This window comes from Heterocephalus glaber, unplaced genomic scaffold (genome assembly GCF_053883595.1).
Source record: "Heterocephalus glaber isolate CG9 unplaced genomic scaffold, H.glaber_assembly_v1.0 deba00000470, whole genome shotgun sequence".
NCBI lineage: Eukaryota > Metazoa > Chordata > Mammalia > Rodentia > Bathyergidae > Heterocephalus > Heterocephalus glaber.
In genome coordinates, this window is record NW_028258145.1 from 1,007,723 (window position 1) to 1,026,435 (window position 18,713).

At 43.9% G+C, this 18,713-nt stretch overlaps 1 protein-coding gene and 1 long non-coding RNA gene across 3 annotated transcripts in view; one reads left to right on the top strand and one right to left on the bottom strand.

The window, feature by feature from the left end:
* LOC147829735 (uncharacterized) overlaps positions 1-18,713 on the top strand; it is a 201,635-nt gene that overhangs the window by 123,781 nt on the left and 59,141 nt on the right. The window contains exon 3 of the long non-coding RNA XR_015447906.1: positions 16,454-16,631. This is a non-coding gene — a long non-coding RNA (uncharacterized LOC147829735). The remainder of the gene's footprint in view (positions 1-16,453; positions 16,632-18,713) is intronic.
* The window catches only part of Bcl2l11 (BCL2 like 11), a 190,787-nt gene continuing 188,698 nt past the window's right edge, over positions 16,625-18,713 (bottom strand). For both annotated transcript variants that reach the window (XM_087202708.1, XM_087202666.1), the window contains exon 4: positions 16,625-16,988. In XM_087202708.1, the coding sequence (XP_087058834.1) occupies positions 16,920-16,988 (69 nt within the window). In that variant the 3' untranslated portion in view covers positions 16,625-16,919. The remainder of the gene's footprint in view (positions 16,989-18,713) is intronic.

An 18,713-nucleotide genomic window follows, 5' to 3' on the forward strand; every position in this document is an offset into this window, starting at 1 on the left:
CCTTTTAGAATCTTAATGCTGCAGAAATAGTTTTTTTTTTTTTGTTATAACCCCGCAAGTCATTGAGGCTTTTATTTTATTTATTTATTTTTTGTCACTGCTGTTGTTCTTGTTTTCAGTCTGTCTTCTTCTCTCTGCTCTTCAGACTGGCTATTTTCTATTGTCCTGTTGTCCACTTCACAGATTCCTCCCTGTTTTCCCTCTTATCTGGCACTGAGCATCTGCACTGAGGGTTCATGCTTTTAATTTTGGTCACTGTATTTTCCAGTGGAAGATTTCTACTTTCTCTTTCTTTCCTATTTTCTCATTTGTTTCAAGAGTGTTGTCATTGCTCTTTCTTGGGGCAAGGCACTAGGGATTGAACCCAGGGCCTTTGCACTGAGCTACACTCCCAGTTCTTTTTATTTTTCACTTTAAAACAGGGTCTTGCCGATGCTCTTTGAAACATTTTTATGATGGTTACTTGAAAACACTTGCCAGATAATGTCAATATCTCTGTCGTTTGGTTGTTAGAATTTACTGTCTTTTTCATTCAGTTTGAGATCTTCGTGGTTTCTGGTATGATGAGCGATTTTCTTTTGAATTTTTTTTTTAGTACCGGGGATTGAACTCAGGACCTTGTGCTTGCAAGGCAGGCCCCAGAACCACTGAGCTAAATCTCTGGGCCCTTCTTTTGAAATTTTGACATTTAAAGTAGAATGTTAAGAGACTCTGGATCTTATTTGAATCTTCTTTTTAATTGGTTTCTTCTAACACTGTTCCAGTGGTGGGATTGGGGAGGGGGTCCTGCCTCATTCTTTTCAGGGAGAAGTGGAAGGCTAGGATCCCCACGCAGTGTCTGGCAACCCTGAGGAAGGGCTACTGCTTGGTGTGGGTGGAAGTTGACCCATGGAGGAGCCTGCTACCACCTGGCATGTCTCTGCTTGGTACTGTGGAACAGCATCCTGGTGAGGGCTGGGACTGGTGGAGTGGTTGGGGTGCCTGTTCATAGCCTGGAGAGTCAGGAAGTATAGGCTGAGTGCCTGGCCTCTGCTGATGGGCTGTGCTGCATTATTTTCTGTGGTGTTTGGCTGGCTGGAACAGTTATTGCCTAAAACTTTTCTTTCTTACTAGGCTCCTCCTTTCTGGATTCTTTGGCCAGAGAAAGCAGGCTTTTGTTGGGGATCTTTTAGTCTGCTCCCATTTGGAATTTCTGATTTCCCAGCTTCTTCAGCTCATGCCTGGGATATAGGAGACAAAAAGAACCCAGGGGGCAAGACATGGTGTTGACACCTCTAATCCCAGTATTTTGGGAGGCTGAGGCAGGAGGATTACAAGTTTAAGGCCAGCCTGGGCAACTTGGCCAGACCTTGTTTCAAAATGAAGAATAAAAGTGGTTGGGGATGTAGCTCAGGGTGAAGGCCCTGGGTTCAATCCCAGTACGAGAGAAGAAGAAAGAGGAGAAGGAAGAAGAGGAAGGGAAGGGGGGGGTGGATGAAAGGGAAGAAGGGGGAGGAGAAAGAAGAAGAAGAGGGGGAGTGAGCCAGGAAAGTATGTCAGCTTGTCTTCTCTCCTTCAAGTCTTCTTGTGTTTTTTTCTATGTAATAGACTTTTTAGCGGTACTTACCAGGAGGAGTGGGACAAGTATATATACTCCAACTTTTTGGATGTGAAAGTCCTTGTCTCACTTTTTGGATACATTTCAAGGTAAAGGGGGTGATCAAAATATACAGTGAATGTTTAAATTTTTCAAATACAGTAAAAGACACATTGCTAATAACCCCCCTCAAAACACCCCCCCTTGCTTCAAACACACTCATTTCAACATTGTCACCACATTCTGAACAGTTCTGGAAGTCCTCTTTCACATTTTGAATCTATCCAGGATGTGGAGGCAGCCCCTGCAGCACAACTAAAGTTCTGGGGATCGAACTCAGGGCACTTGCATTGAGCTACATCCCCGGCCCTTTTTTTTGTTTATTTTGAGGCAAGGTCTTGCTAAGCTGCCCAGGCTAAACATGAATCTGCACTCCTCCTGCCTCAGTCTCTCAGAGTGGTAGGATTATAGGTATGTGCCACTACTCTTGGCTTAAGTTTCAGTCTTTAAAGCTGCTTCACTTCTGGGAATCAATATGCAACTGAACATAATGCCAACAAGCACAAGCAGGAGTAAAAGAGTAAAGAAAGTTGTATTACATACAATAAGTAAGAAGAGCACAGGGGATAATTCTCCTAGACAGAGAAAGCACAGGGCATTTGTTGGGAAAATTTGTACATAGTCTACAGGGAAGACTTTACATCATCACATGTAGAGATGGCACATTCCTGAGCACATGCAATTCAAAGGCAGTTTTTTCATATATGGAATGTTCAAAAATGGTGGCCCAGACATCTTTGGGTGGAGAATGTAGTATTATAAAGAGCAAAGATTACTCCAGGCTACCTAAAAGGGGTAGGTCAGAATGACTTTGTTCCTTTTCACAGGTTCTTTCTAAGCTTCTCTGGAGGGCCTTATCTGAAACTAAAGAAGTTTGAAGGGCCATTAATAGTCATTTCAAGGGACAGCAACTGTTCCCTGCAAGCATAGGTGATGGTCCTTAAAAGTACCTGGCCAGAAGCTAACAAATGTGCTACAGAGGTGACTTCCAAGACACCTACAGAAGGAAGGGAAGACCTAAAGCAACAGGCAAGACTGCGTGGAGAGTTCTCGGTGGCCAGGCCCAACACCAAGCTCCATCAGCCCTGTTAACCCCTGCACTTTCCTAGCCCCTGCCAGCCTGCTCCCCTTTTTAGGTGCTTCCCCACAGGAAATGGCAGTGGAGTTAAAGAGCTACATCCAGAAGATGGTTTCCTGGGGCTTGTGGTTTGTAAGTCTTTGAGCAAGTCCTCACCTGATGTTGGGAAGTCTCACAGTCAGAAGTTAGGAAAGGAATGAAAGCTTGGTGGTGGGACATCCACCCATATGTCCTCTGAGACTTATCACTTCTGTCACCACATGCTCAGCAGAGCTGTCTGTCACCTGCACACATGGCCTGGAAGCTCTTAGGTTTTATCCTATTTAGTTCTTACACAACCTTTAGTTCCTATTTGAACAGAGGGGCACTCGAGACTTGGAAGAGTTGAGTAATTTGTCCAAGATTGGTGAGAGATGCATGCAGAATGCTAAGTTAGATGTGTCCGATCTTGATTCTCTTTTTTTTAGCCACCATATTTATTGTTTGCTCAATTCTGAATAGAAGAGAAGAATATCCTTTGTGGATCAGTGTTTTCAGAGGTCAGAAGAAGGATTCCAGAATAAAGCTGTTCTGTAGGAGAGAAAAGGGATGCGAATGGACTGGCACAAGTTCTGGGTGGTTCAGCTGAGAAGGACAGACCTCCATGAGAAGGGAAGAACTGGGGTACGAAGGCAGGTGCTTGGATTCTAGAACTGGAAAACCCTGCATTTAAAACCAGATACCACAATGAATGCTGGGAGTTTGGGCAAGTTGTCAGAACCTTCTATACTTCCATTTCCACATCTGTAAAATAATTAATAATGGTCTCTCCCTTGGGTTGTGAGTGGGTACAATGAGACAATACCAGGTTCACAGTAAATGCCAAATAAGTGCTGGATACTATTTTTATTCGTCATTGTTCTGGAAAGTGGGAGGCACTATGACATAGAAAGTTCACCCCAGTGGAAGACAACAATGTCTTTTGGAGCGGGGACAGCCCACAGTGGGCCAGTCTGCTACCTTACCCAGGAGTGGCATGGCTCACAGGACTCAGAACCTGCAGAAGGGTATTTTCAGGGGCCTGGCTGGCTTCATGCGAAACAGGACTGAGTGACTTGTGGGTGCTCCCAACCTGCAGAGCTCATTTTGAGTTTTTGCTACAGTAGTGGCAGTGCCTCCAACAAGGGAGGGAGAGGCAGCTTCCCTTGGCTCTCGGTCACTCCAGCTGTCTTCTCTGGGAACCTGTTTATCTGGACCAGAGGGAAGTGGGTGATTGAGAAAGGTGAACAGGATGATTGGGCTGTACACATGGTGACCTGCTAGCTCTGGTGAGCTTGCCCTAGACAGCAGGCCAGGGGCAGCGTCTTCCTGGGCTGCGGTGCCCTGCACATGCACGGTGCCAATGAGGGGCAGTTTGCAAACTTATTATAAACATATTATATTTCGTATCCTAATGTGGCTATTGGCTACTTGCCCGTGAATTTTAGCCTCCAGGAAAGAAACAATTGTTTGAGGTTAGCTTTCTGTGTTTTTACTTTCCATACATTACTGAGGGCTTCCTCCGGTTTCCCTTAACCCCAGTGCACATTCTCTCTCTCTCTCTCTCTTCTTCCTTTCAGAAAGCCCTCCCACATCTGTGCTTAACCAGAAATACTGCAAGCTACTCTTCCTGCTTAGCCTTGCTCAACAGAATCCCTTCCTTCTGAGCCAAAGAAGAGGGCACAAAGCAAATGACCCCCTTTCCTCTTTTCCTTGTCCCAAACGTCAGAGAAGTGGACTAATTCCAGAACAGAGTTCCAGGCAGTCCTGGAGAGGATGTGGCCATCTGTAGGGGGCACTTTTGTTTGCCTAGTGTTCATGGGTACCGAATGCACACGTGTGCACACACTCACCCACACTTATGCACACTCGTGTATGCTAATGCACACGCAAAAACCAGCATACACAAATGTACAAGCAGCAGTTGCTCTGGGTGTCCCACTCAGTACTTGTTAGTTAGCTCATTTTTAAAAAGTCTGGACTATGGCTGCCTGTGTGGCTGTCAGGTCTCAGCAGGAGGGACCAGCCCTCTGCTCATACCTCCTGGACACCTTTGTGTTAGGACCTCAGGAAGCACCAAGAGGGACATGCAGACAGTGACTTGCTAGCTCCAGTGCAGAGGCCCCAGGAGCCTACAGCCTGTGTCCAGACAAGGGAACTCACTGGTAATATCCCCAGGCAGCAGGCCAGGCCTGAGAGCCAAGCTGCCACCTCCTTCAGAGTGATAGCGGGAAGTGGCTTGGCCAACCTCTCTGCAAAGCCAGAAACGAGTCTTTTCTCCACTCAGGTCCTGATGGAGGAGCCAAAGCAGGAGTGCCAAGGCTGGCCCACTTGGGGCTTGGCACAAGGCAGTCACCCACAGTTGTTTGCTGATCCAAAAAGCAGGATCAGGCCAGAAGCTGGAGTGCAGTGACACTGTGACAGGCACAAAGCCACAGTGCACTTGTGTCTCTGGCAGAGCCATGGGGGCCACAGTGGGCTCGCCCTACCCCAGGGCCCGGCACCTGTTATTTTTAATTGGGATGGGGGAAATAAGGGCAAATTGTGAGATTTTATATTAAACCTGCTCGGAGGAGAAGTAAAATGAGGTGACCTGGAGTTGTGAAAAGGGCCCTGGTCATAAACACCTTCACTATCAATTAACACCTCTGAATTCCTGAGGCTGCCCAGCAACTGTGAGGCTTTGGTTATTTAAAATTTCACACCAACTTCTCTCTGTCTCTCCTCAAGAGGATCTGGAGAAGCTACAAGCTGTATTGGTGGCATGTACTTATGAATGCTGCGAGACAAAGCCTTCAGAGCTGGCCCCAGATGTGAGGCGGTGTTACCAGTGAACATGGATGTGGCGCCACAGCAAGGACAGCTGAGGCGGGGCAGGACCTTCTCCACTGTCCCCACTCTGGACTCTGCAAGCACCGTATCTGGCCAGAGACAAAGTGGCTGGTATCTGACTGGGTACTCAGCCACCAGCCTGCTGCATCTGGCTGTCCCTAGGAAGAAAGGAGGATACAAGTTTTAGGTTTTAAATTTTAAAATGTATTTTTAATAAATAATCTTTGCACGCAGTCCAGTGTGTGGAGAAGGGTCTCTCTCCTCCTCCTGCCTCTGTCCCTCAGGGCTCCTGACTCCTTCCTGAGAAGCAACCTCCTCCGCTGCCTGATTCCTTGGGTCCTGTGGGGTTCTTAGCACACACAGCTGGGGCACTTGATTCTGTTACACAAAGGGCAGCACACTGCACTGCTGTTTATTTAGCCAGTTGCAGACTGTGAGACATTTGGGTTGTGTTTAGTCTTCGGTGAATATGAGCAATGCTGATGCTGCCCAAATAGCCTTCTGGGTGCGCACTGCTCACACCTGCGTGTGGATATCTGTAGGTGAATTTACAGCAGCTGAACCCCCAAGCAGACCCGTAAGTGTGTTTGCAGTTTTGATAGATATTGCCAAACTCTCCTCCTTTTTGGTCACAGTATTTTACAAACCATTAGGATACATAAGAATACCTGTTTCCAGGGCATTTTGGCATAAGGCATGTGAGAAAAATTTCACAGCTTGAAAGATTAAAAATGGTAGCTTGATATAGATTTCAACTGCATTTCTCTTTGAGTGAATGACATTGGCCATCTCTTCAAATGCTTAAGAGCCTTGATGAGACAATCCCCACATATTGTATATTAAGGATATTTGCACCTTGTCTGAGATATCAGTTTAAAATAGTATTTTCTTCCAATTTGGCATTTGCCTTTTGTGTTTGCTTATGATACATTTGGCCACGCAGACAAACTTGATTTTGCTTCTGATTTTTGTTTGTTTGTTTGTTTTTGTTTTGACACAGGATCTCGCTATCTAGTTCAGGCTGGCCTTGAACTTGTGGCGATCCTCCTGTCTCAGTCTCTGGAGGGTTGGTATTACTGATGTGTGCTTACAAACTTGATTTTTTAAAATGTAGTCATTTTCATGAAGTTTTCCCTTTTTGGTTTTGTATGTTGTGTTTATATGTATGAAAATATTCCTCACTTTGAAATGAAAAAAATTATTGTTTTCTTTCAGTATTTTTATGGCTTCCTTTTCTTTTACATTTAAATATTTGATCTATGTGGACTGCATTTGGTTCTTATAATATGCAGTTTGGACTACATTTTTTTTTTCAGAGAGCAGCCCCATTGCCTCCATATTATTACTAAATGCTCCATTTGTCCCCACTGATTTGAAATGTCACCTCTGTTCTTTCACAGTGTGGCCTGGGCTTGGTTCTCCTGTAGGCTTCCTATTCTGGGGAATGCAATTTAAATGAATGACGCATCTTGCTATGTAGGCTCAGAACCTCTGACCAGGAAACACCCCGAATGACCTCGTTTATGGTTTAACATACTGTCTTAGTCACTTTCTCATCCCTGGAACACCATACCTGATACCCACAATTTAAAGGAGGAGAAGTTTATTTTGGCTCACATTTCAGTCCATTGTAGGCTGGCTCCAAGGCAGGACAGCACAGCACCAAGACGTGATGGGGGAGTAGCTACTCTTGCCATGGCCCATAGGAAGCAAAGTCAAGGGAGAAGCAGAGCAGGAAGACAGAACCTTCCAGGGCCACACCCACCGTGGCCCCACCTCTCCCCACCAGGCCCCACCTCCTACCAGCAAGTCACCTGCAATGGCCTTATAATTTCATTACTTTCCAAAGGTCCTGCCTGTGATAGAATGAAGCTTTAGAGGGACATTTAGATATAAACCCTAATGCAGAGAGAAATGCCTCTTTCTCACTTAGAAAACATGACCTTTTCTGCTTGCTGAACTTTCTGATCTATCTCATTTGAACCTCCCTCCACTCACCCCATCCCATCACTTAAATGCAGGTGCTGGTGAAAATGCTGCTCACCTTGTATAAAGAGTGCAGAGATCTCAGCTGGGAGGGAGGGAGGGAGGGAGGGAGAGAAGGAGGGAAGAAAGAAAGCCCAAATCCTATGTAGAGCAGAAGCCCAGGAAGTGACCGGGTCTGTGCCTGCTCTTGCGTGGGCAGAGATGCCCATCAACAGCTGAGTCTCCCTGAGGGTCCCAGTTTGGTCCCAAATTCCTCTAGACACTCTGATTTCCTGCTGGAGAGTCCTGTCCTGGAGAGGCAGGTGATGAGCTATTGTGAAGGACAAAATCATGATGCTCCCTGGCCTGGCATCTATCAAGTATGTGCAGACAGGTGTCACAGCTTGAGGAGCCCTATCTCTGCCAGGCCACACATAACCATTTCCTCTGACTGTCGAGGGTCATAGGAGGGTTCCAGCAGTCTACATGCTGATTGTCATTCTCAACACATGCTAGAAGAGTTTTTGCTTTGGGGAAGACTTTCTCTGGTATTAATACCATTTTTCAAATTCTTTTGTCCTTATATTTTTTCTTAAAAAAATCACTTATAAGCCCATCACTAGAGATAATTACTAGAAAGAAACCAAAATGTGAACTATTTTTCCATGTATAAAAAATTATGTATATTTTCCTTCATAATATTGAGATTGCAGCATCTATAGCACTTTTCATTAGGAAATGATCTTTTACAATGTGCATTTTACAGTGTATTATTGTCTAAATGCACTATGGTTTATTTAACCATCCTTGATGGCCTGCTTCTAGCTACATAAAAATCCTTTCAAGTGTCATCCCTAGGTTGGGGTAAGCCCACCCAAGCCTCCTGCAGCACTGTGGCATGGAATGATTATTATCTTCTGTTGGTGACAAGGACACTGATGGTGCAGAAGGCTGACTAAATGTCAGTACTTGAAGATACATGCTCAGAGACCAGCGAGGATCCCCACCCACACTGCTGTCCCTATCCCTGGACCCTTGTGTATGTTACCTTCTTAGCCATTACTATGGTTTGGATGAAGCCCAAGGCATGATATGCTAGAAACTCCAGCCTCAGGGGTGTGTGTTAAAGTCTGGGCCCTTTAAAAGGTGGGGCCTAGTGGAAGTGGCCAGGTCACAGGACTCTGTCCTCATGAACAGATTCCTGTTTTCTCATGAGAGTGGGTCAGGTCTCGTGGACTGGATCAGTTCCCAAAAAAATGGGTTGCTACAGTGAGTCTGGCCTCTCCCTCGAAGCTCTCTGATGCCTCCTTGCAGAGCCAAGCTGATGCCAGGGCCACCTTCTTGAGTGTCCAGCACTGTGACCTAAATGAATCTCTGTACTTTGTAAAGTTCTCAGCCTCAGATATTCTGTCATAATAACACAAGATAAACTGTAAAAGCCATTCTGAAAGGGAAATATTAGCTTACTATTTTTATTTGCATTTCTTTGGTTGTATGTGAGTTTGAGCATCTTTCTATTTCTTATAGATCATTTGCATTTATTTAGGATTGTTATGTCTTTTGCCCATTTTTCTGCTCATCTTGTCCTATGTATATACCCCATATATGTATTTATATATAGTACATATGACTCTGTCATATTTATTCCTCAGGTGGTTGGGGGTTTTTTGCCTTTTAAGTTTTTATGGTGATTTAAGAGTCAGAAGTTTTGTATTTTTCATGCCTACCAGTGTTTTTCTCTGTAACTATTCCTATTATTTTTAATGCTTAGGAAATTCTATTCCCCCAAGGTACAGATAAGGTACAGTTTGTTCATATTTTAGCTGTGCAATGTGTTCAGTTTTGCATTTAATTCCTTAATCTATCTGGAAGTTATTGTTAATTTCCCTTTCAAGAGGTTTGTTCAGAAGTATTGAACAAGCTTGTGTGTGGTGGCTACATCGGTTACCAGTTCTATTACTCCTGTTACCTGGATGGGTTCCTGTCTCATTACTCAACTACTAGGTGTGTCATGTCTGGTGTGTGGATACAGCTCTGTGAGAATCACACCCAGTAAATATTATACATCCACCAATGAAAACCAAAGCCTCATGGGCTTTTAGCAGTCACATCCCATTACTGAATGACATTAAACCCATGGCAATTAAAATCACCAGATTTTCTTTGGTTCTGGGAGTATAGATACAACTTTTAGAGAGAACATCTCTCCATAAGACCTGCCAATTGTCTAATTTTCATTAACACTTCCACATAACTATATCCATCAATTAGATAATATTTTGTGTTTGGCTTTTCATCTTGCAGCATAATTCCCTTTTATATTCCCAAATGTTAAAAAACAAACAAACAAAACTTCACTGATCCCTACTTCTCAGCCTTCAGAGCTGTGTTCTACTCCACAGGCCACTGTGGCTCCTTACATGTTACTATTGGATGTGTGGGTTCCTGTCTTGTTTTCACATAAGCAACTGCCCAAATAGCCATGCTCTGCCTGGCATGTTTTCTATGCTGCACTTTTAATTATTAGTGGGGTTTTTTTTTTACCTCTATTCCAACTGAATCTTTATTGATGTTGTTGGTTGGGGCCTCCTAGTCTACCTGTTGAAATGAGTTTGAGTCTTTTGTGATCTGGTGATTTACTGCATATATTATCATTCTCGGCTTGTAATTAACCTTGCATTTGGCACACATGCCTTTTGAATCTTTCAAATCTTTGAAAACCAAGTCTATAGGTAAGGAAATTGAGGGTCAGGTTGATGGAGTGACTTGGCCAAAGTTACAAGACTCTAATGGTGAGCTGAGGTGGGGATCTGGGTCATGAGTCTCCAAAGTCAGGGCACTGGGCAGACATGGCAGCACCTAACGATGGTCACAGCACCAGCCTCATGCCCAACAATGCCCTGTGTGGATCACAAACTGCAGCTCACTTGACAGTAACAGTGGATTAACTGCTCTGATTCCTGCCCTAATAGAGGTATCAGAGGACATCTCCAAGTCCACCTTCAAGGACACCACTAGGCTGGGCTGGTGGAAGAATAAGGCCTTTGGCATGGATCTAGAAATCCTCTTAGAAAAACTTCAATTCATCATTCCATTTGGGCATCATTTTCCAATTAGCTAGAAATCCTTCTTTTCTGATTTTCCTGATCCACATTCCTCCCTCTCAAAAGCAAAAATATTCTCAAATACTTTATCCTTACTTTGCTGAAATTATTTGGGGTGTTCAATGTTTGCCAGTCACCTGTTTAACCGTGGATGCTTCAGTGTATGATACCCATGTTCACCTCATGTTCTTTTTGAAATGTTTTCCATCTGCATGGCTAAGAATTCTAGAATATTCCCTGAGGGATGTCCGCTGAGCAATCTACCATCTTTACAAATTTTGAGAATGGACCACTTGCAGAGGAGTGGGCTCCCCAGCGTTGAACTCTCGTGCATCTGCAGGGTCCTCCGAGGGCTTTTCTTGTTCACCTGAGCTAGTGACTTGAACTCACTGCAAGTACCTAAGCATTGCCTTCTCACCACCCAGGGTTCTCTGTTTTTGATGAACATTTCTTTTAACTAAAAAGAGTAAAGCTAAATTGCCATTGCATGGCTCTGGCTCCTTTTTATCAGGCATCTACATTTTAACACTTTCTCCCTGTGAAGCCCTCTCCCTTTCTTTGTCTGCTCTTTGAATAGCTTGAAAACCCTTCTGCTGGTGAGGCCTCGTCTGTAACCTGTGTTCCCTCTGGGCCTTCACTTCCGGGTGTGGGTCTCATAGTCCCAGACTCCTCCTGTGTATTCCCCTTATTCTGCATTTCCTTTGCATATTTGGGGGATACATTTCTATAACTTTAGGATTGTCAGTGACCACCCTGCACAGCCACATCAGTTGCCCCTAAGAATTCTCTCATGGAAATTATTATTCAGGATTACTAAGTATTATATAAGCAGAATTTGAGGTCCCCCCCCCATCCCAAAATCTCTTGTCTCACTTAGGATCTGTGTATAAGTTGCAGACTCCCTAGCTTCCATCCTCCAGGTAATGCTGTGCAGCACTAGGACCTGTTTCCACAAATCAATTTTTGGTATGTTAATAGCATTTACCTCCTGCAGAATTGGGAATTATGAATTTATGGGAATTAAGGAAAAGTGCTTAGTTGTGTTTAATATTAATATTAGGATCTACCATTATTGCAAAGCTTTGTGGTTATGTGTGCTGGAAAAGCAACTCAAACTGGCTTAAACACAAAAAGAGAATCTTCTGCTAAGAGAATTTCCAAGGACTCCCATCAAGTGAAATTCAAAGGTCTAATTGACTCTAGGCACAGCTGGGTTCAGAGCTATAGTGTTGTCCCCAAGACTTAGGACTGCGTCTCTTCACATGGTGGTGAGAAAGTGGTGGCAGCCTCAACCCCCAGCCACGGTGAGGGGAAGGACCTCTAGTATGGACCTGGCTCCTAACTCTGAGAACTGGTGCTATGCGAAACTCTGAATTTGTTTGGTAGATGGGCTTTTCCAAGGAAAGGATCTATGCCTTCCTGGCTGAATGGCATTGCTGACACCTCCTGCAGCTCTTTTCCAGCAAGACAGACCTCACCAGAATCAGGATAGATGACCTTGAACCTAGCACACAAGTCCCAGCCTCTTACTCCCTTTTTCACCTTGGTCTGGACATTCCTGACTTTGACTTCTGCCTCTGTCATCCACTGGACTCCTTCATGTGCTCTGCCCAGCTTGGTCCTGACAGCTAGTAATTAAGTGAACTTGTCTTTACCCTTTGATTTCCACCTGCTTCCCATCTGGGTTATCCACACCTGGCAAACTGACCTGGGAGTCACCCTCAACTCTGCCCAGCTGGCCTTTTACATTTGCTTGCTGTTTCTCTGAAAGGGACTCTCGGCCTTGTCTGATCACTCACTGAGGTGGGAGTGACACTTTTCTGTCTCATACAGTGCCAGGCATGGCTTCTTCACCAGCCTGGAATCTACTGCTTTGATATCCTTTTCAGCACTATTTCTACCCCTGGGCACAATCTTCATAGAATGGCAGATCTTGGTGGAATCTCTTCATGGAAGTAGAAAGGTGTCCTCGGTATTGTCCACAATATTCCCTCCCCTTCCCCATAGCTGTCCTGAGCTGAGCTGAGCTGAGCTAAGCAGCTTGGGAAGCAGCAACAGTAGCTCCATTTCCCATGGGGCTCTTGACAGTGGAGGGGTCCTGTCCTAGGCTGAACCTAGTCCTCCAGCTGAGACCCCAGGAGCTCCTCCATAGCTTCCAGCACTTCCCGCCCTAAGCTTGAATCAGCAAGAGTGGTTTCTTCTGCTTTCAAGAACCTCAGCTGATACTCTTGGGCCATGCTGCATCCTTTCTGACTTTCTGGATTTATTTGGGCTCTTTCCATTCCTCCCTCTGAAGTTGCCGTTGAAAGTCTCTGGTCACCCTGGCTGGTCTCCTGCAGCACGCTCTTCTCAGATGTTGGCCCATACATCCTGCTTCCTGCCAGGACCCCACTGCTTTGGAGTGGATCTGGGCTGCAGTCCAGGAGACAAAATTCCTGGCTTTGACACCGTCCACATGCCCAGATGTTCCCTCCGTAGACTTCCTCTTTCTCTTCTTTTCCAAAGTCACAAAACGTCAAGTGAAAAAAGGAATGAAAACACCACCTGTAACACCAATTCCTTCCATTTCCTCCCCAAACTTCAAAGTAAATAGAAATACAGTGGATTGAGAGTCAAAGACTCATACGCTGGCAGATCTGGAGGAAGCTTGGAAACCTTTGCAGGCCCTTGCTGACAATCTGGCTGTGGTTGGTGGGGCAGTCGCAGTGAAGCACAGGAGGAAAGTGCTGTGAGTGACTCCCTATGAATGTCAGGTGAGAAAGTGACAGCGCTATGAGCTGCATCTCTTCCTCTCCACCACCAACCTCCTCTGCATTTTAGACTTAATTACATATGCAGCAAGTTGTCTAAAGCCATACAGGAACCCAGAGCAGATCTGGAGAGAGAATCCAGACTATCAGTGACAATGACTTGTCTTATGTGTTGGAATTCTGTCTCATGTGAGGTCATGCAAGTCCATTTGCCCACTGAATGCCTGCCTCACTGACCTCGAGGACCATTCCATACCAGTACTGCTGTGCATGACAGTGGGGCTTGGAGGACTTTTGGAGCCATAGTTCCACTGCCCTACAACAAGAGGGTGGTGTACAGTTGGCCACAAGCTTCTGGGCTAGGAAAACGCCTATAGAATCTCATCCCCTAGTTTGGACTTTTTCTTAGGATACAGTTGGAAAAAAATTCAGAAACAGTGGCCTCCAACAGGACAAACTCCATTTGATCCCAAGTGGGGAGAAAACAAATAGCAGAGTGAATCTCCTCCAAATGCTGAAATTTGCCACCCTGAGATAAGATGTCAAGTCCGAGTCCAGAAGTGGCATGGCTCATTGAGCCAGCTGCACAAAGATGGGCCTAAAGTGTCTTCATCCTTCTCGTGGAAGTGAGCTCCTTATTTTAAAACCCACACTGTTTGTCCCTGAAGACCAGACAGAGCCTCAAAGTTAGAAGTTGCAGCAGGCAGAGTCTCACTGTGGGTGAGAACCAGAAGGGGCCAACACAGTGCTCCGGCTCAGTGAGCACAAGAGCTCGGGCCAGGAAGGGGTTCCCCATAACTTATGGGCCCCAAGGACTGATGCCTCTTGGGGAGGGAGTTCATAGAGATGGGGTCCGTTTTCAGGATCAGTCTCAGTGATGGAATGACATCCTGTTTTATTAAAAGCCCAGTGCTGGCAGGGAGAGCGTTCTGCCTGCCCAGTGGGCAGGAACCCAATATCGCTGTGGGCAATTCCAAGCCAGGACTGGGAGCTGACATCAAACAGAAAGAGCCTGACTGGATTTTAGCTGATGTAGCAGGACTCTTTCTTTCTTTCTTTTCTCTTTTTTAAAACTGTTCTTTTGCCTGGTTCTAGCATGTGCATTTTGTGTGTGCAGGCATGCGTGTGGCACTCTGTACCCCAGCCAGTTCACCGGAGATGAGCCCCACTCCCCCACTCCCCATGGCCTCTCAGTCTGTCCTTCACTCCCTGCACCCCCAGCCCGCCCTGCCCCCACCCCTGGACAGGAAGAGCAGAGAGAGGCCCAGACTGTGGCTTGGGGTTATTTACAGGGGGTGTGGGGGAGGGCAGGGAAACTGACTGCCTTGTTTATCTTCTAAGTTTCGAAACTCCACCGAACTCATCTGTTTCCAAGGAAGCCTCCATTTGTAGGTTTCCAAAAATAAAAACAGTAAAAGGAGTTTAACTTCAAAAGAAACTAGAGGAAAAACTGTTTTCTTTGTTAGCCAATTAGTTTATTATTCTTAATTTATAACATTAGGTTTGTTGGAGGTAGGCAAAGGTAGTCACCTTTTTCATATTTTGCTTTCTTTTTCTTTTGCCTTATCATTTAAGAGGGAAAACAATATTTTCAAAGACTGATAGAATATGTTCCTGGCTCCGTTCATGTCACGTCTGTCTGGGGAATTGGGGTTTTGTGTAAACTTTTATAATCACATTTTCTGCTGAGGTTATAGATGACTATGAGTCTCCTGTTCATGTTGTGAACTAAAGACACTCAGTGCTTCCACTTTTACTCAAAAAAATCAAGATTAAAATTAAAAATTAAATATGCTTTAATACTGATTTTAAAAATAATTGTAAAATAAATAAAACGTTTTAATACACTAGTTGGTTCTACATGATTTATTTATTTCTTTAATAAATTTGGAGTCAAAGAGCTCCCATTTTAAATGGAGTATGTTAATTTATTAGCCTCTTTTTTACCCTGCACTCAAATAATAAACTTTTCACGTGAAGCCAGAAAATGGTATATGTTTTTAAACAAAAAATATTTTTTTAAAGATATAGTTAATGGAGATAAAGGGGAGGAAGGAAAAAGAAATCCATAAAATGTATCTGAAAATGTGTTACTTTGTATTTGAACATTCCCTTCATCTTGAGGATGTAACTATTCAGTTTTAAAGGTTTATATTATTTACTGGATCATATGAATCACTGTATGCACTGTTAAGTCAAAATCTTGTAAACTAACAGTTTTTGTTATACATCTTAGTATTTATATGTTCATTTTATGGAAGTCTTTAAAATCATGGGCAGAGGTAACATAGGGCACAAAAAGTGACATAAGTCATGTTAAATCCAGTTTACTTTTTCCTAAAAATTATCTTTGAGGTAAAGATAATCAACAAATTTGAATTTTTAGGTGGTCCACTATCTGGTCACTTAAGAGAAAACCAGAGGCTATTTTTTCGGTGAAGGAAAGGGTACAAAAAGACAGGTTTTTGTTTTTTTTTAAGGAGGGGCAGGGCTTTCTATCAGTTGGCACAGTCTGTGCTGTCTGGTATATCTTTGCTGGTTAATTTAAAACATTAACTCCAAGTTTTTAATATAGCACTTGCCCGCGAGTCACTGGGCTGAAAGCCCATCCTGTCTGTGTCAGGCAACGGTCCAAGACAGAAACAAGGAGACACAGCCATCAGAGGTCTTTATTAGTGCAGTTAAACATTTGAAATTAAGGAACCTACAGCCTCTTTCTAGATAAATGTAGTTTCAGTCTTTTGGCCCCCAAGGGAAAGCCTCATTCAGGACACTGGGCAAGGCAAGGAAAGAGCTCACAGAAAACACACATACTGACGTGACCGGTCAACTTGCAGTCCAGGAGAGAAGTGATAATCTGTTTAGGTTTTGAAAAGTAATTCAATATCCTGTTGACTAAATCCAGAGCAGGCTCAGAGAAATGCAACCGGGGATTAGTGCAATTGACCTCTTGTAAGAAAGCAGAGAGTGTAGCTTGGATCATAGAAAGCACCTTTGATAGCATTCTTTCTGCTTTCTGGAAAAATCACCCAGGAAAGAAAAACATGTCTGAAACATTATTTTTAAACAGGCTTTGCTGACTTCTGGTGCCAGAACAAGATGAAGCAGACACTTTTCCCCACTCCACTCCTCTAAATACAACTGAATGCCCTGAAAACTCTTCAAAAAACAATGATAAGAGCTCTAAAAGCTGGAAGAAAAGAAGGTGGACTGGCAAGAGCCCTCATGAGTTGAGAAATAGCAACCAGGTGAGTTCCCTGGGTTTTATTTTTATCTCCTTAGTGTGTGGGGCTGGGCTCAGGAGAGGTCTGCAGCCAACAGGCATAGACAAAAAACATTCCCACAAGGATCCTGTTCTTTCTGGCCAAAGGGAACCCAAAAGGAGTCCTACGAAGTCCCCTGTGTTAACTTTTCATCACTGTAATAAAATACATGAGGATGACAGTTTAAAGGAGGAAAGATTTTTTTTGGCTCACAGTTTCAGCAGTTTCAGTCCATGGCTTCATTGCTTTTAGGCCTGTGACAAGGTAGAAACATCATGGCAGGAGGGTGTGGTGGAGGAAAGCTCCTCTCCTCATGATAGCCAGGAAGCAGAGAGACAGAGCCTGAGAAGAAGGGGCCAGAGACAAAATATATACTTCAAGAACACACCCTTGGTGACCTGCTTCATCCAATTAGGCCCCTCCCTACTAAGCCCATTCTGCTAGTGAATTTATCAGTGGATTGATGCACTTAATGAGCCTTCAGATCCAATCACTTCCCATATCCTGTCAGCTGGCAACCAAGCCTTGCACACAATGCATCTCGTGGGGGACACTTTAGACCTCAACGAGAACACCCTTGTTACTTAGAATTTCCTTTTTCATGGTTTCAGTTACATGTGGTTAACTGTGGTCTAAAAATATTAAATGGAAAATTCCAGAAATAAACAATTTATAAATTTTAAACTGTGCACTGCTCTGAGTAATGTGATAAACTTTCTCACTGTCCTGCCCAGGATGTGACTCATCTTTTTGTCCAGTGTATCCAGACTGTATAAGCTACCTGCTCGTCAATCACTTAGTAGCCATTAGATCAACTCTCACAATATCACAGTGTTAGTATTCAAATAACCTCTATTTTAATAAGAGTAGTGATGTTGGTAATTTTACTGTAGTGTTTGTTGTATATTTTTTCTATTTTATTATCAGTGACCATTGTTAATCTCTTACTTGCCTAATTTATAAATCAAATTTTATCATAGTTATATATGTATAGAAAACAAAAACATGGTATATAAAGGGTTTGGTCCTATCCATGGTTTCAGGCAGCAACTGTACTGGAGGTCTTGGAATGTATTCCCCATGGATAAGGGGAGACAATCATATGGTAGAATGGGAAATGAAGGTCCAGATAAGTAATTTGCTCAAAAGACACAGCTTTCCAAGCAAAAAAAAAAAAAAAAAATCTCAATCTGGACTCCCATGACCTGGCTGTCTTCTCATGCTTTCCAGGAAAGCAAGCTAATGAGGGAAGAGCAATTTGAGTTAGAAATCACTTCCTCAGGTGGGTATAACCTGGTATGGGAGGCATAGGGTGCATCTGGAACAGGTGGATGGGCAGAGACAAGTGCCAATCTCAGCCTCCTTGTCATTGCCTCCAAACCAACAAAATATATATTATTGCCTGAGAAATCAGGTTCCCTTTGGTGGGACACCAGGTGGAATGTTCATCACCACATCTGTTTCCTTGAAGGATCAAATGATCAGGCTAAAGCAAAATACTATGTACCCAGGTCTAAAAATAACTCCATCTCTTCAGTCTGGATTGAAGTCATTCTTTCAGGTGCAGAAAAGGAAAGCACGACTGCGTCACTGACTTAAAATAGGAGTGGGGTCAGAGGGGCAGCTTGGCAGGTGCCAAGTAGGCAGTTTTTCAGCTGGTATTTCCTATGCTTCCTGTTTTGGACTCGAGTTCCTGTCTACTCCAAGATGGTATGCGAATGTGTATGCACATGTGTATATTTCTGAAGTTCAGTTGCCTTGTTTTCTCTTTTCCATGCATGTGTGTTCGTTTTGTCAATAGACTGCTTTTATTTTCACTAGCTTTTTATCCTTTGTCCTTAGATACTTTAGCCATATAAATTAAAATAGTCAACTCTGTCTCTTTTTCCTTAGCTGTATTCTATGGATTCCTGACGTTTTCTTTGAATATCCATCCCTGGCCAGAGTATAACAAGGGAGCCATTAGTTGAGTGATTTTACTTGATCCCATGCTGTGTTGGATTTTCTATGGAAAGGTGGCTTCTTTTTGAGGGAGGGTTCACCAAAATCTAAGATCGTACCAATTCT